The sequence below is a fragment of the Odocoileus virginianus genome, chromosome 21 (genome assembly GCF_023699985.2).
Source record: "Odocoileus virginianus isolate 20LAN1187 ecotype Illinois chromosome 21, Ovbor_1.2, whole genome shotgun sequence".
Classification (NCBI taxonomy): domain Eukaryota; kingdom Metazoa; phylum Chordata; class Mammalia; order Artiodactyla; family Cervidae; genus Odocoileus; species Odocoileus virginianus.
Window position 1 is genome coordinate 6,055,239 of NC_069694.1, and position 24,594 is coordinate 6,079,832.

At 43.4% G+C, this 24,594-nt stretch overlaps 2 protein-coding genes across 2 annotated transcripts in view; one reads left to right on the top strand and one right to left on the bottom strand.

Moving 5' to 3' along the window:
- Positions 1–4,184: 4,184 nt before the first annotated feature.
- UCHL1 (ubiquitin C-terminal hydrolase L1) lies at positions 4,185–15,880 on the bottom strand. Its single transcript, XM_020901998.2, has 9 exons — positions 15,771–15,880; positions 15,630–15,641; positions 15,034–15,162; positions 12,134–12,284; positions 10,132–10,217; positions 10,007–10,054; positions 9,118–9,184; positions 8,153–8,211; positions 4,185–4,616 (listed from the first exon to the last, which is right to left on the bottom strand). Exons 1-9 carry the CDS (start codon positions 15,801–15,803, stop codon positions 4,530–4,532), a joined length of 672 nt encoding a protein of 223 aa, XP_020757657.1. The 5' UTR covers positions 15,804–15,880; the 3' UTR covers positions 4,185–4,529.
- A 185-nt stretch (positions 15,881–16,065) lies between these two features.
- The window catches only part of APBB2 (amyloid beta precursor protein binding family B member 2), a 405,670-nt gene continuing 397,141 nt past the window's right edge, over positions 16,066–24,594 (top strand). The window contains exon 1 of the mRNA XM_070451963.1: positions 16,066–16,221. The gene's annotated coding sequence lies outside the window, so the exon portion shown is untranslated. The remainder of the gene's footprint in view (positions 16,222–24,594) is intronic.

The window sequence follows — 24,594 nt, forward strand, 5'->3', positions numbered from 1 at the left end:
GGATACTTAGCATCAGGTGGCTTCTCCTGTTGCCTGCTGAAGACACTAAAAAGTCACTTTCATTATATTCTTGACCACCACATAAAAAAATAAACTCAAAATGGATTAAGGATTTAAGACTGGATACTATAAATTCCAGAAGAAAACACACGTAGAACATTCTTTGACATAAATCACAGAATTTTTTTTTTGGATCTGTCTCCTAAAGCAAAGGAAATAGAAGCAAAAATAAACAAATATGACCCAATTAAATTTAGCTTTAGCACAGCAAAGGAAACCATTAGCAACACAAAAAGACACCTACTGAATGGGAGAAAATATTTGCAGATGATGTAACTGTTAAGGGATTAATATCTAACATATGTAGACAGCTCATACAACTCAACAAGAAAAAAAATTCAATTAAGAATTGAGCAAAAGTACTAAAGACATTTTTCCTAAGAGAAAATGCACATGAAAAGATGCTTAATATCACTTATCATCAGGGAAATCAAAACCACAATGAGATATCACCTCAAACCTGTCAGAATGACTGTCATCAAAAAGAACACAAATAATAAGTCTTGCCAAGGATGCAGAGAAAGGGGAACCTTCATACTCGGCTGCAGGGGAATGTAAATTGGTGCAGCCACTATGGAAAATAGTATGGAGGCCTCTCAAAAAATTAAGAATTCCACTCCTGTAAATACAGACAGACAGAAAAAAAAAACCCAACACTAATTCTAAAAGCTCATAGCAGCATTATTGACATTTGCCAAGATGGGGAAGCAACCTAAGTGTCCATGAACCAGATGAATGCATAAGGAAGATGTGGTGTGTGTGCATAAATATATGTGTGTGTGCTTATGTGTACACACACATATATATACACACACACTAAAATACTCAGCCATTAAAAAAAGTGAAATTTTGCCATTTGCAGCAATATGGATGGACTTGGAAGGCATCATGCTGAGTGAAATGTCAGACAAAGAAAGTCAAGTATTTATAACAACACTTACATGTGGAATCTAAAAAATACAACACACTAGTGACTATAACAAAAAGCAGCAGACTCACAGAAAGAGAGGAGAGACGGTGTAGAGGAGGGGGATTAAGAGGTGCAGACTATTAGGTATAAAATAAGCTACAAGGATTCACCGTACAACAAGAGGAATGTAGTCAGTATTTTATAGCTATAAAGGGAGTATATAACCTTTGAAAGCCATTCCCTTCTCCAGCATATCATACACCCTTAACTTATATACTATTATACAGCAACTATATACTTCAATTTAAAAAAGACCAAAGTCACCTTCATAGCCAAAGATTAATACCATTTTAAGGAATAAGCCAACTGGACATGATCCTTAATAAATCCAAGTCCTCAATAAAGAAGGCTCATTGAAGAAACAGAACCTCTGAGTCCCACAGCTCCAGGAGATACTGCCCTCACACAGAACACAAAGCGGATGGTACCTCCTGGAGTTACACATGGCTGAGGTCTCAGGGAGGGCAGTGGGCAAGATGCTGGTACTAGAAGGAAACTTCTAGAAGCCAGGCCCTTCCCAGACATTTTCACTCTGTGCTGTCCATTTTAACATGAAACAATGAATGAGGAAGATGGTAATTCCTTTGTCCAAAGTTACCAAGAGGCAGAGTGGAGTTATTATACTGACTCCGAAATGAGGACAACTTCCTCTAGGTGGTCATTCCACAGCCTAAGTCCTGATTTGCCCAGTAATTAGCAGTAAGACCTTGGGCACATAAACTACTCTCTGTGGGTCCCCAGTAAAAGTGAAATTTCTCTGCACCTTCAGGGTTGCAATCACCCACATACATCAGCTATTACATGACCCTCCATGGTGTGACTTGCTAAGGTGTGTTAGAGTTTGAGAGCATTTTAATAAATACGCTTCTCATGCATAAAGTCTTATAGCTACATTTAGTGGTATAATTTGTATTTCTAAGACGAAAAGCAGTATTTTCACCAGCTTCTGTTAATGGAAAGGAGCCTTGTTCTGTTTCCTTTCTCCTAAGTCAATCTAAATGGTGACCATGAAATTCACACACCAAGTCAGAACTGAAAATGCATCACCCTGGTTTCAGCTCCAGGCACTTAAAAATCACCTGAGTAACTGTGTATTTAGTTGTCTACATTAGAAGAATGTTAACAGCAGTGATCACTTTGCTCCTAGGAACCAAAATATCCTTCACTTAGAAGCTGGAATCCGAAGTATTATCACCATAGAATAGACAAGAGCTGAAAACTTTAAGGCAGCTGAGACCCAAGCTACCTGGGCTTCTGGCAACAGACAAGATAAAGTGCTTCTGTGAAGATCAGACTAAGGGGGGTGGTCTGGGGTCTTCCCTGAGGTCCTGAATTCCTGCAACTAGAAAGGAAGTGCTATATTCAAGTATCAATCGTTGAGAACAAATGTCATTTAACATTAATCCAAGCTTGTAAATTAATTAGTGTACCCTTATCTACAAATTAGTTAAGGTTTATTAAAATGGCAAATACATTAGTTTTTTAAAAAACTAACTTCTGAAAAGAAATAAAGGGGAAAAAAAGCAAAAGCCTCATTGATTGAGGCATGTCAAGGGGACACAGGAGCCAACTGAAATAGCTCTCAATGCCCAAAGCTAGAACAGTTAGAACACGAGGTACTAGATGATAACCCAGAGTATAAAATATCCAGTTCATACTGATTGCACAAACAGGTGACAAGAGACAAAGCTCCCTTACAAAAGAAGTCTGAATAATTTATAGACACTCCACCTTCAAAGAGAGACAGAGCTTAATCCAACTCCCTGCTCCTACAAGCGGCGCTGTGCAGACCTCCTTCTGCTATACGGTGGGTCCGGGCGGGAGGAGCTTTACTATGCACAAACGCAACCACTACCCAGCCAGGTGATCAAGGCCAACATAAACATGAGGCAAGTTAGTATGCACTCTTGAAACGACGTGCTGAGACCAGCACTTTACCTGTGGTGTTCCACCCCCCCAACTCATAACCTTAGTTATGAGAATACTGGGCAAATCCCGAGAGGGGCATCCTACCAAACACTTGACCAGTACTCCTCAAAACTGTCAAAGCCTGAGACACTGTCATAGCCAAGAGGAACCTTAAAGAGTATTTTGGATGCGATCCTCAAAAGGAAGAAGACATTAGGTAAAAACAAAAGCAATTTGAATCAGGTGTGGACTTCAGTCAACAGTATTTTCAAGGTGAAGTGAAAACCGTTCATGTCCGACTCTGTGACGCCATGGACTGTAGCCCACCCGGCTCCTCTGCCCATGAAATTCTCCAGGTAAGAACACTGGAGTGGGCAGCCGTTCCCTTCTCCAGGGAATCTTCCTGACCCAAGTCTCCGTATCGCAGGCAGATTGTTTACCAGCTGAGCTACCAGGGAAGCCCATATTATCAATCAGTTCATTAATTGCGACAAATGTGAAGATGAAATGGGGTAAATGGATGAGGGGGTGTTAGCTGCTCAGCTGTGTCCAACTCTTTGCGACCCCATGGACTGTAGCCCACCAGGCTCCTGTCCATGGAATTCTCCTTGCAACACTGGAGTGAGTTGCCATTCCTTTCCTCAGGGGATCTTCTCCACCAGGGAATGAACCCGGGTCTCCTGCATTGCAGGCAGATGTTTTAGCATTTGCGCCACCAATGGATGAGGGGTACATGAGAACTCTAATATCATCTGTTTTTCCGTAAAATTACTTATAGCATAAGCAACATGATCACTAACACTGCGTTAACCTTTTAAGGGGACAGGTAGTTACTAGCCTTACCGTGGCAGTCATTTCATGATGTTATTTAAATGTTGAATCACTATGTTGTACATCTGAAACTAACAATGTATTATCAACTTGTTTCAATAAAAATAACTGCTCCAAAAAAAGTCTAATTAAAAAAAAAACCTATAGGAACACACAGTAACATATACATTTGGGTAAACTCTAGGGAGTTGGTGATGGACAGGGAGGCCTGGCCTGCTGCAGTTCACGGGGACCCAAAGAGTCAGACACGACTGAGCGACTGGACTGATAGGGAAAAATCTAAAATCACACTGAACTGATAGTATTTTCACGGTAATTTTATTCCCAGTACTGTATAAGTTCTTATACAGAAGGTATGTATGTAATTTCTATGAAACTTTGGGATATATTGGGGGGAAGAAAAAATGAAAACTAGTTTAGGCTTATCTCTTTATCAGCAGAAAAACTTTATTCCTTTGAAGGACAAACCACATCCAAGGCCTTAACTTACAGACACAAACCGAAGTAGCCACTAAAGCATTAGATACTGAGGTGCAAGACACAGGGCGGGGAGCTTCGCCATCGCAGGCTGATGCCAAACGCGCTCCGTCGACAGCCGAGCTCTGCCGGCGCGGGGGCGCGGTGGAGGGTGGGTGCTGGTCTGCGGACCCGAAGGAGGACGCTGTGCTCTGCAAGCACTGAAGCGTTGTACACCAGCTTTGGGGGGAGATACGCTCACAACGGAGGGAAGAGGGGCGAAGCAGAGTGCCCGCGCGGGGCATTAGGCTGCCTTGCAGAGGGCCACAGCCGAGAAGCGAACCTCCCCCTGCTCGCGCGCAGTGAATTCTCTGCAGACCTTGGCGGCGTCCTGGGGGGGAGGAGAGTTGGGAATTAAGTTCCGAACACCACCAGCTCACAACGAACACTTCAAGGGAAAACTGTCACTGAGACCCGCAAAGTGCACCCTGACCAACACTAAACCTCCCAACAAACTTGAAAACCAGGGCGTAAGACAAGAGGGGGAAAAAAATCAGGTGATGGGAAAGACAAGGACCCACATCACAGACGTGGCTTCAGAAGCTCTGATTATTACCACTAGCAAATGCTCTGTGCGCCTGCACCGTGGGCCTGGTTTTGACAAGTACACCCTCTTTCCCTCAAATCCAGAGACAGAAAATTGGTTTCTCTTCATTAAGGAAAAGTAAACATTTTGGTGGTGATATCGTGCCCCACTCTTGCGACCCCGTGGACTGTAGCCCGCCAGGTTCCTCTGTCCCTGGGATTCTCCAGGACGAATACTGGAGTGGGTTGCCATTTCCTTCTCCAGGGAAAAGTAAACATTCTACAAAATTTAAATAGCTGGTATTCCAGGTACAGGTAAATGATAACTGCTTACATATTTAGGGAATGCCATGAATCACTAATTTTAAAACCCAAATTACAAAGAATAAGGACAGAAAATTGATCCCAATGTTACCTGCTGAATGCTAGGGTTTAAATGTATTGGAATCAGAGTATCGATCATTGTTCAATTTGTAAAAAGTCCAGTAGAAAGAAAGTCCAACCAAAATATTAAATATAAGACCTTTAAGAGGCTATTGGATACTCTGACAGAAAACAACCACGGAACACCAGTTCCCAAGGTCTAAAATATCACCAACTTGATGAGTTTCAGCCCTTAAAAAGCATCAACCATATCCTGGTTTTCTTCCAGGTTTTGCACCACTCTGAAAAACTGTAGGGGATCTAAAGTAACATTCTATGAGAATTTTTAATACACTGGTATTACAGACTGCCTTCCCCAAATCCACTTTCCTTTAGGACCCATAGTGTCCATTAACATTAAGAGTGTAAAGACAGTAGCCAACTGCTACATACACAATAAGCAGTGACCTAATTCACTCAAATTTAAGATCCTTGGGCTAAGTTTCTGTATTTTCTCACCAGTTGAGCAAGTTTATTTGGAGTATAACCTAGGGCTTCCCTGACAGCTCCGTTGGTAAAGAACCTGCCTGCAGTGCAGGAGACCCCGGTTCGACTCCTGGGTCGGGAAGATCTGCTGTAAAAGCTAGAGGCTACCCACTCCCGTGTTCCTGGGCTTCCCTGGTGGCAGTAAAGAATCTGCCTTCAATGGGGGAGACCTGGGTTCGATCCCTGGGTTGGGAAGATCCCCTGGAGAAGGGAAAGGCTACTCACTCCAGTATTCTGGCCTGGAGAGTTCCCTGGACTGTATAGTCCACAGGGTGGCAAAGAGTCAGACACGACCGAGTGACTTTCACTTAGATAACCTAAAACACCTCTAACCATGTAGGACCAGTCTTAGGAAAAGAATTCCCACTGATTAAGATGCTGGCTGACTGTAATATAGCTTTTTTTTTTTTTTTTTAAAACAAAAAGGTTTTTACCTTCCCCACACCAAATTCTACTCACAGAACAGTTTTAGGTACTCTATGAAGAGCACGTTTTATGGTACAGGCATACTGAATTTTATTGCACTTCACTTTACTGCGCTTTGAAGATACTGCATTTTCTTTTCACACAAATTGAAGGTTTGTAACAAGCCTCCATGGAGTCAGTCTCCCGGCAGCACTTCCCCAGCGCATTTGCTCACCTGGTTGTGTGTGTCACATTTTGGTAACTCTCACAGTATTTCAAACTTTTCATTAATATTAAACTTGTTATGGTCATCAGTAATCTTTGATGTTCCTATTGCAAAAATACTGACTCACTGAAGGCTCAGATCACAGCAATTCTTAACAGTATTTTAAATTAAGCTCTGCATATTGTTTTTTTTAGACAAAACACTATTGTACACCTAAACATAGTTTTTATATACACTGGGAAACCAAAAAAATTCAACTCTTGAGATACCCACTTTATTGTGATGGTCTGGAACCGAACCCACAATGTGAGGCATACCTGTTTATTAGGATAACCTTAGACAGGAGTTAAGTATGCACCTGGGAAACTTTAATCCAAATAGGATGCAACAAGAATTACTGCCCTTATTCTTTTTCTCTCCCATAAGTGAATCCCAACTCTCATGCAAACCTCCATCCTGTTTCTCTAGGTCTATTTCTCATTCCATATCACCATTCTCATGTACCCCTGGTATATCCAAGAATTAGCTCTGACTCATCGCAGGTGGATATGAAAGCTGGCTAGAGAAAGTGACCCCCCCTCCAAGAATGGCATCATTTGGTCCACTAACACTTTGAGATCACCAGGTTTATGACATTCCAAAGACAGGTCTATTATAAAGGCAGTATCGCACAGTGGCTAAGAGCACAGACTCTAAAGACAGACCAACTAGATTTGAAGCTTGATTCGATAGCTTGTCATTGACCGTGGGCATCACTTACCTCTGCACTTCAGCTTCCTCATCTGTAAAATGTGAATAACTACCTCATAGCATCATTAAAAGGACTCTGTGAAACAGGTAATTAAAGTAGAACAGCATCTAGCCTGGAGTCGGCAAACTGCAACGTGTGGGCCAAATCCAGCCTGCCTATTTTTGTGAATAAAGTTTAAGTGGAACACAGCCATACGCATTCATTTAGACATTGCCTATGGGCTGCCTTGGAGCCGTCACAGAAGAAGTGAATACATGCACCAGAGCCCATATGCCACAGGAAGCCTAAAATATTTCCTGGCTCATCACAGAATAAGTTTTTGCCAACTCCCTGTCTGCACATAAGCAAGCAGAAGAGTTTAGCTTTTATTACGACGAAGAAATTATATCTTAACATCATGTTCAATTTTATTACAATTAAGCAATTTCCCTTTATAAGAGCAAACTGAATCAACTCTAGATTCATTTTTAGGGTGAAGTGGACTAGTCCGCCAGCTCTGCTTTAGAATTAAGAGCTGTCTGCAGTCACTTGTACCAGGATGGTTACACAGTGACCCTGGATCTTAAAGTCCTCTTCAGGCATGTTGTGAATTTGCTTCTTTTGACCTGTTAACAGTGGAGCAACCATGTGGGAAGAAAAAACTCCAGAGTTAACTACCTAACCAGAATTCACAGTTCAAGACTGACCCACACTCAGCTGTCAGAGAGGGATTAGGCAAGGCTTGGGTTACTGTTCCGTGAGTCTGAGTCACTGGCTATGATGTAATCTGACAAAAGGACAATTGTCACCTTAATCCCACAGGAAGTAAGGAGTGACTTTCAGGCTAATTCTAACTGTGGGCTAAAGACGGAACATGAGACAGATTATTAATCAGTGCCATTCTAAAGCATAAAGTGAGGTAGAAAGAATTACTAAGATGATCTTTAAGCCCGAGAGACTGCTCTTATCCCAGGTGATTGATGCTGGCTGTACCAAAAAAAGTCTGCCTTTCAGAAGAGACAAACTGGCTAACACAATGTGGGCCCCAGTGGAAATGGATGCCGAAGATTACCTGCAGCAGCGAGTCCTCTGAGCTGGTGCCATGGTTCACCGGGAAAGGCATCCGTCCATCTGAAACAGAGAAGCCAGGCACGTCGATTCTCTCTGCGTGTTTTCTGGCCACTGTGCTTGTCCCACGTAAAGGCAAGCTTTAGATTCTTCCAAACACAACTACCACTCCCACCAAGGGAAGGCTGCCTACAAACAGGCTGGAAATGAGGTTCAAGTATTCCTAACATCCATCCCAGGCATTCTAATCAACAAGCGCCAGGACCACACAAGCCCAACCTAGTGACCCAACATCCGGGCTTGTGCCCATCTCTTGGGAAGGACCACAGTGCAAAAGTTAGATGCAGTCTGTGAGATACAGGGGAGGCGGAGGCAAGACAAAGGGATCTTTGAGATTTCATGTGTCCCTCAACAACTGCTGATTGGCCCCAAGTTTTCTTTGCCCTTCGCTTGCCCACAGGTAGTATCTTGGCTTGAGATAACACAGCTCCAAATCTTTCCCCATTAATAAAGGGGATGACTCCTAAAACAGAGATGGATGATCTTCCTTGTTGCCAGCTAATGGGAATTACCCCAACATATCTAAATTCTTTTTACACAGATCAGGTCATGTTTAAGTATTTATTTCCTTCTAAAAGTATTCCTTGTCTGAAAAGGATGATGGTGGAGACTCTATACTGGTGATGCTACAGTAGAAGGTAGAAGACAGAATCTGAATGCGTATCTTGAAGTGGCTGACCGCTGACCAATTCTCCTCACTGATTTGTGACTAAATCCATTCATTCCACTGGTCAGCTGCCTGAGGGAGGTATCCTGGGCATGAGAAGGGTTAAACGCCCCCATAAGAATACCATGGTGTTCCGGCTTCTTAAAGATATACTAAGTGCGGCCATAAAGGCCCACACCAGTACTGTAAGAGGAACTTTGTGTGAGAATGCAGTTAGATTAGATTCCAAAAGTGAAACATACCAAGTTCATAGAGGTGGCCATCCACGTTGTTAAACAGAATAAAATGGAAGTTCACTTTGTCATCTACCTGAAGAGAATCAGGACATATTTTCGAAAATGAGAATTTTTATTGTTATATACTGCATTTAAAAATAAAGCTGAAAGAAAAAATTAAGATATAAATGGCATAGCACTGCATAAGTTTAAGGTGTACATCTGTTGATCTGATGCCTGTATTTCGCAATACACAATAAGCAGGACCTAATTTGTTAAAAAATAAAGTCCCTAAGTGGAATATCCTTGAACCAACTTGCCTATGTATTATTTTAAATGATTAGAGCTAATATCTATTTCCTATATATTAGGTTTTATTCTAAGACCATTGAAGTAGATACACAGTAACTAACAGAACTCTTAAGACTTGCTTTTTACTGAGGAGGAAATGAAGACTTCAGGAGGATAAGCATCTCACCCAAGGTCAAGACCAGATAATGGCAGAGCCAACTAGGGTTGCACAAACTTAAATCTAACAGTTGACTCGAAGGCTCTGTTATTATTGGTACGTAAGTCATCTAGAAACTGTGAGTCCTTGCTGGTCTAGCTTGCTCTCCAACTAAGAGTATCTAAAATGTTCATTACTAAGAAGGGTGTTACTCACTCTACTAGACCCATTTGAGTCTACATAAAACATTATCAGCCCGAATTTACTCAAGACTGTGTCAACTGCCAATTGGACATTTTGCAGAGCCATTTTTATGAACAGGTCTGGTCAGGGCATTATTCTGGTAGAACTTTCTGGCACTCCTCGGCCTTGAGTAGACACATGTGCTGGATCCTGGGGAGAGGTTTTTGCTCATGTTTCTGGGGAAACAGAGGTCACCTGGACCGCCTGGCTTTAACTTGTATTTACCCGACACTGGCCTTCCTGTGCCACGGCATCGTGGGCTGCCTGAATGGCCTGCGGAAAACAGAGAAGAGTCAGCACAGAAACCTCCAGAGGACTAAAAATCAATGTTCTAGAAGTTCCCTTCCTACCTCATTCTTTTCAAAGCACTTTGCTCTGTCTTCAGGGGACAACTTCTCTGTTTCAGAGAGAAACTGTTTCAGAACGGACCCATCCTCTGAGGGGGGAAAAAAAGCATCATCAGTACGGGTATAGTGTGAACGGGTGCACGTTTACTGATCACCGAAGACATCGCATCCTTGGTCATGTTTGGCAACCTGCGATCTTACCATGGCCTCAAACGATGGGAATGAGCTGTCCCCTCCCCAGCCTCTTTCTCCAACCACTCTTCTCGCTGCATTCAAACCAGAGAACTCTCCCTTCTAGGGTTCAGGCTCCTCCTTACATCTTCTCCCTGGCTCCCCAACCCCTCCATCTTCCACCTCACCCTCATCTCTCTGATCACATCTGTTACGGCACTGATCCAACTGTAGTACGTATCTGTAAGATCTTTGATGCCATAAAAGCAGAACTGTCTTGTCTAGTCCTGTCATCTACAGCAGCTACCAACACATAATGCATGTTTACTGCATACATGATGCAACATTCAAACCGAGTAATGGTTCTCAAACCAAGACTTATTTCAGGGCAAAGAAGAGCAATCTTGGTAATACGGGTATCCAGATAGACATCAACCTAAAGACCTGAAATGTGAAGTGCCTAACAGTTTGGCCTAGAATAGCTGACTAGCCGATGGTTGGTGTAAACATTTTTCCATTGCTCAGTGTGTATGAAGCAACAACAACTGGTATTTCAAAAGACCTCGATTTGAATTTTCAGCTCTAAACTTCATCAGATTTGCTAAATGCACACCAATCAAAATTCGGAAGTTACAGGAAACTCCTCGTAACTTCATGAGGACTATGACTCAGATGAAGCCTATGGCACCGTCAGGACCATGTTTACAGAATGACAGTATCTGCGGCTGCTGGAATAGAGCATTCTAAACAGAATGATCCTCACTGCAGAAGTGGTAAAAAGGACCAAGCTACAACTTCTCAATATGACTATGCTGAGTCAATTATTTGAAAAAGTAGCTTCTAGAAGATCTGGTCCCTTTATGGCTGGATAACCCCCTCCTTTTTAATTTCAAAATTATACAAAGAGTAGAGAGTCTGGCCACAATTCCTTTGTTAAAAAAGGATCTGACCTGCGACAAACAACAGCATGGACTCTTAGATGAAGTTATTCAGTTCTCAGCCACCCCCACCCACCGTCTAAATCAAGAGTTGGCAAACTGCCGCTGCCTATCTTTGTAAATCAAGTTTTACTGGTACACAGCCACGTCCACGGCTTTACATCTTGTCTAAGGCCGCTCTGCTAGCGCTACAAGGGCAGAGAACATAGGGCCCTCAAAGCCTAAACGCCAGAGTAAGCTAGACTTACTCTCTAGCTTTTAAATGTGCTGACCCTTGGCCTAACTCATAATCCAATGCCATGAACTTTAGCACTGTTAGCACTGTTAACTGAGCTTCTGCCCACTTCAGGGCTAAGACTCATCTCTTCTATGCCCTCCACAGCACCCGCTGGAGGCAGGCTAGAACCCCTGACGCAGCTTTGTTCAGAGATGGACCTTTCAAGGTGCTGGGCTGTGGCTATGCCCCTGCACGGTCTCCTGCTGCTTTAGGCCATGTTAGCTCTCCTGTTGCTTATGAGACACTGCATCATTAAACAAAGGTCCTAAAGGCTGGTATTTTATGGTTTAACATCAACTCCAGCTCTTTAGAACTGTTGAGACTAGACCAGGAGCACATGAGAATCACAACACTCTGCTGTCTGCTCACAGGAGAGCCCAAGAGTCTGCCACTCCAGGTGGAGGAAGCCACACCATGCTTCTTAGAAAAGGAGCTTCCCTTCCTCGAAAGAGAAGGAACAATGAGAATTCACCTGCTGATCCTATATGCCTAAGCAGGTTTTCCAAAAAAAAAGGTTAAGGCAATGGTTTTGCCGAGTAGACCCTTGCGAGTGTTGGAAGGAAGCACTGCGGTTAACTGAAGATCAACTAGAGGATAACTGGCCTCAAAACCCACTCACCGAACTCCAGCTTGTCCCGATTATTGGCCACCGCGTGAATGAGTCCGATGGTTCCACAGGAGTTGCCAATGGTCTGCTTCATGAAGTACACCTTGGGACTGACTTCTTGTCCCTTCAGCTCTTCAATTTGTTTTTTCCTGAAGTTCTCATGCTGTGAGTTCAAGAAGACATTTTTACACCTCAAAATGCAAACGCAAAGCACAGACGGCAGCACAGTGAGTCACAGTGCCTAAACGGAGACACAGGAGGGATGTGTGACCAGGAGTCTCGGTCCGAGGTGCTGGCCGGCACCTGGAGGATGGCCCGTCTGCCTCCCGTACCAAGTCAGCGCGTGGGGTTCTGAGAGGTGCAGACACCCCAGCCCGCAGCTGCACTGCAGTAGCAGCCCTGGATTGTAGCCCAAGTTTGTCTAGACACCACTGCCACCTTTTAGCTTGAGATGGATGGCGTGATTAAGTCAGAAAAACAGACAAGTTCGTTCTTTCCTTCCTTTTAACGCCAACAACTGCATCTCACACGTGCATTCCCATCAAGCATTGGTCAACTGAAAGCCCAAGAGCACCAACTAGTTTAGACCTCATTATTCTCTGAAGTTATTCTAGTCCAAGCACGTGTCACTTCAAAAACAAAACTACAGAAAGGAGCAATTTAAAGAAATTCACGACTCCCTCATCTTTTTAACAAAAAACTGCCTGCAATGCAAAGACACGGGTTTGATACCCAGGTCAGGGAGATCCCCTGGAGAAGGAAATGGCAACCCATTCCAGTTATTCTTGCCTGGGAATCGCATGGACAGAGGCGCCTGGTGGGTTTGCAAAGAGTCGGACACGACTGAGCAACTAAACAACTTTCAGGGAGGAAAGACAACTGGTCTAGCATGCTGGATTGTGAGTTCACAAAAATTTGTAAGAAATCAGAGACACTTGTTTCTTTACCAATTATACACCAGAGAAACGCTAATGTTTACAACCAGTATAAATCGTACAGAACCCCAGAAGTACATGTATTTCTATTCTAGTAGCCTTGCATTATTTTACATGGAATTGAAGTTTCAGCTTTGTCTGTGGTACCATCAGAGGAATAAGCTCTCTTGCCACATAAGATCAACAAACTCCAAGGAGTAGGAAGTTCTAGCATCATATATCTATCTACTGTACTTGAACTGAGCTTCCATCGACTGTTAAGGATTTTCACTTTTCTAAAAAAAGATTTAATTTTTCATAATGGGGTAGCATCATCCTTTATGGTTGTCTGAACTCTGGCATGGTGAGACTTCTGTAAATATTTCATGATCACTTAAAATGTTTTAGAAGTAGTCCATTTAGGATTTCACAATATTCTTTGACAAAATTAGATGCTTTCTAAATTAACATTAGCTTTTTGGAAGTCCACCTATAAACCTCAACTGGTTTTGAATTTGCTTCAGTATTTAGCCCAGGAGGTGTTTTGCTTAGCCCAGGTGTTTTGCGCTGCAAAATTGGCATTCACTGAATCCGATAGACTTAACTAGAGCTAAAGGAAAAAGTATCAAGCTCTCTCAAGCACAAAATGTTCAATTCAGAATGGTCTCTAACCAAGAGCTGCTTGATCCAGCAAAATGAGACCATGGGCTTTTGTAAGACAAATATGCTTCTCCACTGCCTCCCAGAGGCCTTGCCTTTTGAAGGCTGCTGCTCAAAAACCCCCGAGTCATCATGGTTCCTCTGTGAGAGGCTCAAATGAGAGAAAACTGCATTTGATTTGATCTACAGGGAGGATACTTTGACTTGCAATTATCCAGGAACTCCATTTTCACCTAAGTGAAAATTCAGTAACAAACATGTCAGTGGGATTATCCTAATAGCTTTGAGTAACTGTTTTTGACCCCCAATATTTGGCCCACTGGACGAATGCCTGAACTTTCCATAGGTTTAATTTATGCTGAGGATGTTTCTAGAAATGTCGCTTTAGGATGCTGCTTGAGTTAAACTCACTGTTTGGAATGATGCCCCATAGGCTAATGCCCCCAGAGTGTCAATCAAGCAAAATTCAACCACTCCTAAATCAGGGATCGAGGGGCAGCACTTGAACACAGACAAAGCCATGCTCATCAGTGGGATTCTGTACACCAAAGACCATCACCCTAGCTACCTTTTTATATCTGATACTCAGTCTTTGAGATACATCCATGCACATTTGCAGGAGGAAGACCACCTAAAGAGAAATGAAAAAGCATTTCCAAGACAGGTCTAATGTCCACCTGTTCAATGAGCTACAAGGTCAGCGAGTTAGAAGGTGATTTCCACACAGGAACCAGGCACAGTGATTAAGCTTTAGAAGAACATGTAAGAAACTAAAAAACACAAGTGTGCAAGTTGTAGGGAGTGGGGGGTTGGTAAGAAACCCCTGCACCCACTGAAGGCCCAGGCATTAGAGGCGTAAAATTAAAGAACCTATTGTTTTCTCGGGGTTTAGGCATGCCGGGATCCCTCCATTTTACACCAAAGTGAGAGTCTGAGACAGAACCCGACAATAAAACGACAGATCACAGGCCTTAAAGGCCAACAATCGGCCAGCCACTCCTTGGCGTGAAAAGCTTGGAAAAGCCTAGGTTCAACCTGCCTCACGAGTAGGATGAACAATCTTCCGGGATAACGAGGATGATGGAACTGAGATGTTGTTTCTCTTCCAAGTTTAAGGCAACGCGGATGGACGCGAGATAACGCAATAAACTCAATCAACAGGACCCCCAGGGAGTAAGGAACCAGGAAAGTGCGAGTTCTCCCTCCATCCCCGACAAGGAAAAGGCAGTGTGCCAGGCCTGGGGGGCCGGGACGGGAGGAGACCCTACGCCGTCCTCAACGCCTCGCTCGGGTTCGGGGGCGGCGCGGAGCCTGCGCAGCCGGGGCCCCACGCCCTACCTGCGCCGTGAGCGGGAAGAGCAGCAGCAGCGCGCAGGCCGGCGCCGGCACCGAGCCCAGAGACTCCTCCTCCAGGCCCAGGACGTCCTCGAAGCGCCACTGGCCGGCGACCCCCAGCCGGCTCAGCACCTGCGGAGAGGAGACGCGGCGGCGAGTGCGGAGACCCGCCAGGGCGAGCCCCGCCGGAGGAGGGGCGGCGGCTGAGCATCCCCGCGCCCCGCCCCGGGCCCGGGCGGAGCCCGGCGCCGCCCCGCCCCGCCCCCACCGCAGCCGGGCGCAGTGACACAGCACAAAGCGCGCGGCCCACACGTGGCTCCCGCGACGCCCGGGCATCCCAGCCCGCGCGCCCCGCGCCACGCCCTCGGGAGCGCGGCCTGGCGCTCGCCTCTGGGCCCGGCCTCCTCCAGCCCACCTCCCACCGGTTCCGCAGAGTCACCGCCGCCCCCCATGCAGCAGCAGGAAGACGGCGCCCGGCCGCGCCCCAGCCCCGCCGCCTCTGGAGTGCGCAGGGGGCCGCTGGGTCTCCGCGAAACAGCCGAGGGCGCCTCGGTGCTCCCGGGGGGAGGAGGGCAGAGGCAGCGCGAGACGTCACTCACTTTGTTCAGCATCTGAAAAGCAAATGCAAAAAAAAAAAAAATGCAAAGATTAAATCAGTCAGCGATACGCTACCTAGCGAGGGCTGAGCCTCGGCCCTGCGCTCCCCGCCACCCCCGGGTAACCGTGCACCTGGCGCTCACCTCGGGGTTAATCTCCATCGGTTTGAGCTGCATCTTGGCGGACGTCGAAAAGAACACAACCGAGAGAAGCGAGAAAACGGCGAGCGGAGCCGCCCAGGCTGCCGCTATAAGGCGCCGGCCTGACGCACTGTGGGTGCCTGCGCAGGGGGAGCAAAGGCAAAACCAAGCGAGGGGGAGCGGTCAGTCGCAGCCAAATGGGCACGAATCCCCCCATGCGCAGCGCGAAGTGGTACGGCCTAGCCCCCAAACCTTGCAGTCTCACTTGCTGGTGAGATAATCTGGTGGTTGTGAAGATGGATTTTGTTGGTAGGTGTTTCTTGCATGTGTGGAGCAGTCCTTTTGATGCAGTCTAATTTTTTGCGAAGTTTCTGGAAAACCACGCTTTCGACCATCCCAATTACCTGAAAGCTTAGAGTCTCTGAAGCATTGAGAAAAAAAACAAACTCAACAGGTATATATTTAATATGAATATAAATATGTCTTCCAAATCTAGTCGCAGTTTGCATTTGACCTTAAAGAATTCATCCTCCATGTTAAATCAAACAAGCACTGAGATTCGTTTTTAATTGACTGCCTAGAAGAAAACATAGTCTGTAATATAGCATTTATTGCATTAGTAATGCTGATGTAATGTGATTCCCAGGGAGGAATTGGTTGGTCTTGGGGAAGCGGTTAGAGACGGGAGAATGTGACTGTAATACAAGACAGAGAGAAGGCAGGCTGTCGGAGCCTTTAGAAAACAGATCCAGTGAAAAGACAGGTATGATTTGAAGACGAGAGGCTGTAAAAGGAAAAGCACTTTTTTCTTTCAAGGAATGGGAGGCTTTGAAAATAAAATGTTAAGTTCATGATACAGTAGAAGAAGAAAGGTAATGGCAGCTAAAGAAACCACTGTTCTTTAATGATCTCAAGTGGGGTTTGGGTTTTTCTACCAGCATATTCAAAAGATGGAGACTACATATGCCTAAGAATGAATAAAAAGTGGAACAAAATCTGTAAGAATAGTACAGGAAAGCTTAACCTCAGAATGAAGTAGGGCTTGCTGAATAGTAAGGAAACAAGAAGATTGGGTATTTTTTCATTTATACTCAGAACAAAACAATGATAATGGTGAAAGAACAGACTTACCATTTAGGGAATTCAAGGTTAAAAGATGCGAGAGAAGGGAGGGGAATCTGCCTTTTTTTTTTTTTCTTTTTTTTACAGTTTTTTTAACCTTTACAGTGGATCTGATTTTTTGCATGTCATCTCACTTAACCCTTAGAGGAGACAGTGAAGAAACTCTTAGTGCAGTTTTACAGCTCAGAATCCATGGCTTGGGGAGGGTAATTTCCTTTAAGATCACAATTCAAAGGGAAGACTGAGAAGTAAACCCTGGTAAACTGGGCTCAAGGAATCCATTCTCTATCCAAAACTCTACTACATTCCACTTCTATTTTCTTCCCATTTTTGCCATCAGAAAAAATTACCTTCACATGGGTAATAAGAGAGGAAAAGATATTTGTAAGAAGAACTTAATGGATGAATGTTATTGTATGTAAATTATGCCTCAATAAAGTTGCTTCTTAAAAAAAAAGACTTGAAAGTCAGGACAGATGAATAGTAGTACAAGAATAGTTGACTACATTAAATTCATTCTTGCCTTTAAGACAGGACAAATTACATCCCAATTTACATCATTTTTTTCAGCAAGCACTGATTAAGCACCTACTGTGTGATGGGGATACATAGGTGAACAAAGTAGCTTCTGACATGGAGCTCTTATCAGTTAATAAGAGGGGTGTGGGAGGAAGTTGAGCTCAGGAGCACTTAGCCTAGGGAATCAGGAGGGCTTCCCAAAGGAGGCGACATTTAAGATAAGGCTGATGGACCCATACAAGTTAGCAGATGACAGTTATTACCAAAGTAGATAGTAAAAGAAGTAATGATAACGTTTTGAGGAATCTTTATTAAAGGTTTTCATTCATTAATTTATTTATTCAACAAATATATATATATCAGGGCCCTACCATGTGTCAGGAAGCATCAGAGCCATGAATAAAACAGCTCCCTGCCTACAAGAAGATGCCATAGGCTGGACATGAACAAACTGTATTCTGATCTTTAAAAAACAAACAGCGATGATAAAGGGAGAATATGTTTAGCTCTGGAGATTTAGTATCAGTAGTTAGCCAAATTCTCAGACTCGTAATTAACGAACTCTTAGGAAAAATAGAATGGCTGCATCTGGAACAAGTGACGTCCACCGGTACTTACCTCCTTTTCTTTGGACTTTTGCCACGTGGACTGGTAGAACCCTGCTCAGTGTCTTCCTTCTTCACACTGCCTGAGTTGCCATCCCTTGACATTGTAGTTGAAGTGGTTGTATAGCTTATTTAAGTTACTTTACCTTTAAAAAAGGAAGTACTGCTGAATGGAGTAGTCTCAGCCTGCAGCCACCTGGGAATCGTTCTGACCCCATCTTGTGCAGTTTTACTGGAGCCGAGAGAGAGTGCTCACATGCAAGCAAGAATAAGCAATCTAAAAAAAAAAAAAAAAGAACAAGCAATCTAAATAGCAGAACTGTGAGGCTAAGAGAAATAAGTTAAAAGAAAATGGTGAAATTTGATAGAGATTTTTGGTTGTACGAAATGGTTGTACTCCCTATGAATATACCAAAAAACTTTCAATGGGTGAATATATCTTGGCAAAGCTGTTAAAAATATAATGGGGATATGTATGAAGCTCTGCGCATCAATCATCACCGTACAGTTGGCCTTTATAGATAGTCACTTGTTTTTGATTCTGTGGTTTTAAAAGTATGTAATTGGAAAATATCAAGTGAAAAATAAGTCCACAACATTTTGTTTATAATCATTAAAAGTTAATAGACAAAGATGAGAAGGAAAAATATGTTTAAAAATCAATTAAACATGCAGCGTAAACATGGAACAGACCTGTTATAGGTAGAAAAATAAAATCAGTGAGTGAATAAGTTGTCCTTCATAACTAAAGATGACATTTCTGATTCACCAGAAGTAGGATTTTTATAAGTGGTTTTTGTTTTTAGCAACAATGAAGATTTGGGATGGAGCCTTTAAAAAATAACCTCTCTTTAATTTTGATCACTAATAAGACAAATATTCAAATGATCTTGGTAGAACAGTTCTAGAGTGTACGGAAGTCAATCCTGAAGGCTCCCCCCTAAGGTCAGTCTTTCAGCACTCCCAGTGGTTTTGTAAACAGGTATTTCCCTGTGTTAAATCCCATTCTGTCTAAAATACCTACAGGAGTTTTGGACTCCTGCGTGGTATACTGCAGTCGTGTCAGTAGCGGTACATGAAGTGATTTTAGGTGAATCACGAACATGGAACAGTTAATTGTTTTAAGGCACATCATAAAAGCTGTATGTTCTTGTGAAAGTGGAATGGTTAGTCGAAAGTGAAAGTCGTCAGTCGTGTCCGGCTCTTTTCAACCCATGGACTGTGGTCCCCCAGGCTCCTCTGTCCGTGGGATTCTACAGGCAAGGATACCGGAGTGGGTTGCTCTTTCCTCCTCCCGGGAATCTTCCCAGCCCAGGGGTCAAAGCCGTGTCTCTTCTATCTAACCTGCATTGGCAGGCAGGCTCTTTACCACTAGCGCCACGGGGGAAGTTGAAGGGGTAGAGTACACCTTGTCTTTATGAAGGCACGTGACTTGCGCCCTGGAACAGTACTCCCCAAATATTTTGAGAAGTGGGTATTTCCGACTGAAGTCAGAAGTTACCCAAGGAGGGAGATGATAGGAAGAGCACTCGCTCTTTTTGTTATACAATGGACATTGTATTTGTCATCCCCATTGAATCCTCAGGCCAACCCTCTGATGTTCATATTTCTACATAGATTTTTCAGGTAAATAAACTGAGGCCTTGGAGAGGCTGCAATTGCTAGAAGTCACACAACTACTAAGTGACTCTGGGTTGCAACCCAACTTCATTTGGTTTAAAAACCTGTGCATGTTCAACTCTCCTGCTTACTTCCTTCTAAGGGCTAGCCTTACAGCCTTAGCCATAGTAAGCATGAAGATCAGCCTCTGAGAAGGAACTTAACTAATTTCCACAGTGTCAGGGCCGGAGCAAGCCACCCAACTCTCTGAAAAGCATGGCTCACTTTGAGGTCTAAGAGTTTAGTTTGAATTTATAATTAGCACATAAATTATTGACAGAGTACTGCCTCAACCTTTTTTTAAACTTACTTAGCAATTCCTCTGTCAATAATGTTTAAGCAAGGTTCTGACATCCAGATATTTTAAAGTTAAAAATAACACAATAGAATTTTATATAATGCAAAGACGTTACTGCAGTTAGTCCTTATGGTAAAATCAGGTTTCCTCCTGTTTCCTAAAAGCAGTTCCCTAACTCTGTATTCATAAGTGTGTCCAAAAGGAGAGAAACATGAGAGAGGAGCATGCATGTCCTCACTGAATTATACCTTCCTTCATAGAGTCATATTCATTCAACGCAGGTTTTCTTGAGCACCTACTATGTGTCAGTCACCATACTAGGCTTACCTGGGTTGGGGGTTGAGGTTAGCAGATAATAGCCATAAGGCATAGACCATGCATTCTGGGCTTTTAAACATCATCAATTTTAAGATAAAGCTTCATTCGAGAGGGAGGCGGGATCCAGTGCATCAGATGTATTTATCAGTTGTCAGGCATCTCTCTTTTCAAAAATGTGTAAATATGAAAAACAAGTGTATCTTAGACACAAGGAAACACTGGTGTCTTCTTTTTTCATCAAGCTCTTCGTGATCAGTTTGTGTTCAGGAGAGCTCGCAGCATGCACTGTCCACAGTGACAAACAAATGCCTATGTTCTTAAGGTATAGAGGAAGGGCTTTAGTACTTAGGAGTAATAAGACACAGCTAGCACGTGGTAGCGGAGAACACGAGGACCTCAGGACCAGTGAAACAGACCATGCCCTCCGGTTCCTCAGCTACTGTTTCTTGCGGAGCTATGAAATTGGAATCAGGTGGCTTTGGTGGGCTTAGATCAGCCATCAGACATGTAAATAGTTTAATTAACTGTTTAATTAACTTCTTTGCATCCCAGTTTCCTCAACAGTAAAATGAGCAAAAAAAAAAAACACACTAAAATTACATGAACACTACGATTTCTCCCAATCCTAGCATCCCACGGAACTCGGACAGCAGAAAATGAAAGACATATAGTCCAAATCCTGTAAAAGCCTGGGCTAACTATAGTTTCATCTCTAATTCCTTAACTTTATTATTATTATACTGGTTTTACTTTACTTTAGGCTGCGCCGTGCCCTCCTTGCTGAGCTGGCTGTTCTCTAGTTGCGGCGAGCGGGGGCCGCTCTGGTTGCAGCGCACAGGCTTCCCATTGCGTGGCTTCTCTTGTGGAGCATGGGCTGTGGGGTGGCAGGGCTTCAGCAGCTGCAGCTCCTGGGCTCTCGAGCGCGGGCTCAATAGCCGTGGATCAGGGGCTTAGTTTCTCTGCAACATGTGGGCTCTTCTCGGATCAGGGATCGAACCTGCATCTCCTGCATTGACAGGCAGATTCTTCATCACTGAGCCTCCAGGGAAGCCCCTAATTCCTTAACTTTAGCCATTAGGCCTGTTTTATGTGGCTCGGATATAATAAATAAGATTTATCTGTTAAAAGTGGTTTATGAAGGATGCTTCAGAGCTGTTTGTTACATACATCCTTTTACCATGAGATTAGCATATGAGGAATATGCTAAGCAGAAAAAATTTATATCTATAAATATACCAAGAAGAAATACCTTCTCAAGAATACTGCTGAGTTTTAAGACCTAACCAGGCATTTTTTCCAGAAACTTTTGAGTGAATACATCAATTTATAGATGTCTAGTGTCTTGGTTTTACCTGGACATTTAGTTTCAGTGGCCTAAGAATATGAAGGAATGAAAACAAAAACCCTCAATTCGTACATAAATTCAATACTCTAAGAAATTTACAGTTTCATTTCTCCATATATTCCTTCTGATACTCAGGCTTTGTGTAGCAAACCCTGTTCCTACTGAAATTTATCCTCCTCTGCTTTCTAACCTGGATGCCCACTGTTTTAGCCCCAACTCCATACGGCTCTCTTAGACTCCAGCTCAAATCTATACTCTTCTGGGGGATTGTTGAGGGCAAAGAGGAGGAAGGGAAGCTGTTCTTGGAGAACTCCTTTGCCTCGTATGAGATCAGCAGTATTTCATATAGTGTTTCCTACGTAATGTATCAGTAGACCTTCACTGGAAGGGCGTAGGTCATCTATGATGCCAGAAGCATATACTCTCCTTGTTTCTTTTTATCAGCTGCCAAACTTTTATCAAGAGCCCCTACGTCTTGAAACCTGCCCTTGTGAAAACTGACCAAAACTGAACCTCACACCTATCAGTAAGAGCACCCCAATCAATTAAGGAGAGTGGGAAGCACACTGTATCTCAAGAAGGAAAAGTAAAAAGAAATCCACATTGTATCTCAAGAAGGAACAAAGAGAAATTTTTTAATCGCCCACAAAGAAAGCATAAATGAAAATGACATCAGTCTCTTCAACCAAGAAAACCAGGAAGCACTGAAATAATACTTAACTCCAAAGTGCTGAGAGAGAATGACTGTCATCCTTGAACTTACTCAGCAAAACTGTGTTTCAAAAACAAAGGTGAAAAGTGAAAGTGAAAGTCACTCAGTCATGTCCAACTCTTTGTGACCCCATGGACTATACAGTCCGTGGAATTCTCCAGGCCAGAATACTGGAGTGGGTAGCCTTTTCCTTCCCCAGGGGATCTTCCCAACCCAGGGATCAAATCCAGGTCTCCCGTATCGTAGGCAGATTCTTTACCCGCTGAGCCACAGGGAAGCCAAGGTGAAAAAAATGTATGTATTAACATAAGCTGAGTTTACTACTTTGAGACTCATACAAAATAAACTTCTAAAGGATGTAATAAAAGAAAAAAGAAAATGACCCAGTAGATGGTCTGAGATCCTCAGTGGGGGACTTTCCTGGTGGTTCAATGGTTGAGACTCTGAACTTTCATTTCAGGGGGTGCAGGTTTGATCCCTGATCTGGGAACTAAGATCCCACATGCCACACTATGTGACCAAAAATAAATAAATAAAACCTGTCTTTCAAAAAACAGTATTAAAAAATAATAGCATACATGTAAATCTAAATATCAATAAATAGAATAGTGCTAAAATTCTATTTTGTATAATTGTATGATGTGACAAATGCAAGGAGAATGAAAGTATTCAAAGCTTCTTTATTGTTCTGGCAGAGGTTAAGAAATTATTTGTTAGGCTTTGGTAAGTTATTTAGTCATGGTAACATCTCAAAGGAAATTAATAAAGAAAATTTTAAAAAGCACATAAATCCAAGTAATTAGAGATAAATGAAAGAAAATGATCCAGTAGATGGTCTGACACAAGGGATTAAAATAATATGTTGCCCCCAACAAGCAAAATATGAGGGAAAAAAACATGGAAAATCCAAGATAAATAGGAATAACAGGTAAGATATAAAAATAGAAAAAAGCCCCAATTTGAAAATCATATTAAATATAAATGGACGAAACTTAGGTGTTTGATCAAATTAGGTTTTTAAAATCTAAATATGTGTCATTTTTAAGAGACATATCTAAAGCCTAAGGATATGGCAAGATCAAAAGTGAAAGGAAGGGAAAGATTTCCAGCAAAATTATTAACCAATGAAACCTAGTGTAACTTTATTAATAGCATAATGTATTGCTAAGACATAGCATGATTAGAGATAAAGGTTATCATTATGATTATTAAATTCAGCAGGAAGATACAGCAATTGCAAAGATGCATGCTCCTAATAAAGTGGCCTCAGATGTGTAAAACAAAAATTGATAGAACTACAGGGGAAAGTAGATAAATCCACGATTACCATGAACTCCCCTTCCTCAGTTATTTATGTCCAGCTGACAATATAGTGAGGAGTATGTGTGTGTGCTCAGTCGTGCCCAACTCTTTGTAACCCCGTGGACTGAAGCCCGCCAGGCTCCTGTGTCAATGGTATTTTCCAGGCAAGAATACTGAAGTGGTTTGCCACCTCCTACCCCAAGGGATCTTCCCAACACGGGCATCGAACCTGTGTGTCCCCTGTCTCCTGCATTGTGGGCAGACTCTTTATCACTGAGCCACCTGGAGGGCTAGCGGAGAGTGAGTATAGTATCTGGTTTGATTTTGCAGGTCTGACCACAGGCAGTTGTTACCAAGGCTTTGCCTGGCAGGCCTCTTGGGGAAGCGTGCCATCCTCCACCAGACTTGGGGCAAAGCCAGTGTGTTTATTGCAGCCTCTGAGCGGAGTCTCAAGGACTAGGACTCCTAGTCAAGGACTAGGGCGCCTCTGGCTGATCGTGTTCTTTCGCATATTTGCATTCCTACACCTGAGCCTTTATCTCTAAGCCTTTATCTAAGCCTTGGGCAGAGGTCTTTGGGTGCCTGGGTTGAGGCCTCCTCATGGGGAGCAGAGGGGAACGCTCACAGACACTCTTGCTTAGGCTAACTCAGCAGTTTCCATGTCATACCCTTCCTTCCTCCCTCAGCCCTGACCCCAGGGGCCATAAGCCTATTGGAGGCTTTTGTTCTAGGGCTCCATCAGCAGTGGGATGATCCCCACATCGGCACTGACCCAGCTGCCGTGGACCAGAACCGGAGGAGACTGCGCTTGGTCCAGTTTATCCACTTGCTTGTACCAAAGCCTGAAGGGGTTAAAGGCTTACCTCTCTTATTTTTGGCTTATTTTCATCAGCCACTCTGACGCCTAGCAGCTCTCTCCTCTCCCTCTCTCCCTGTCTCTCTCTGTC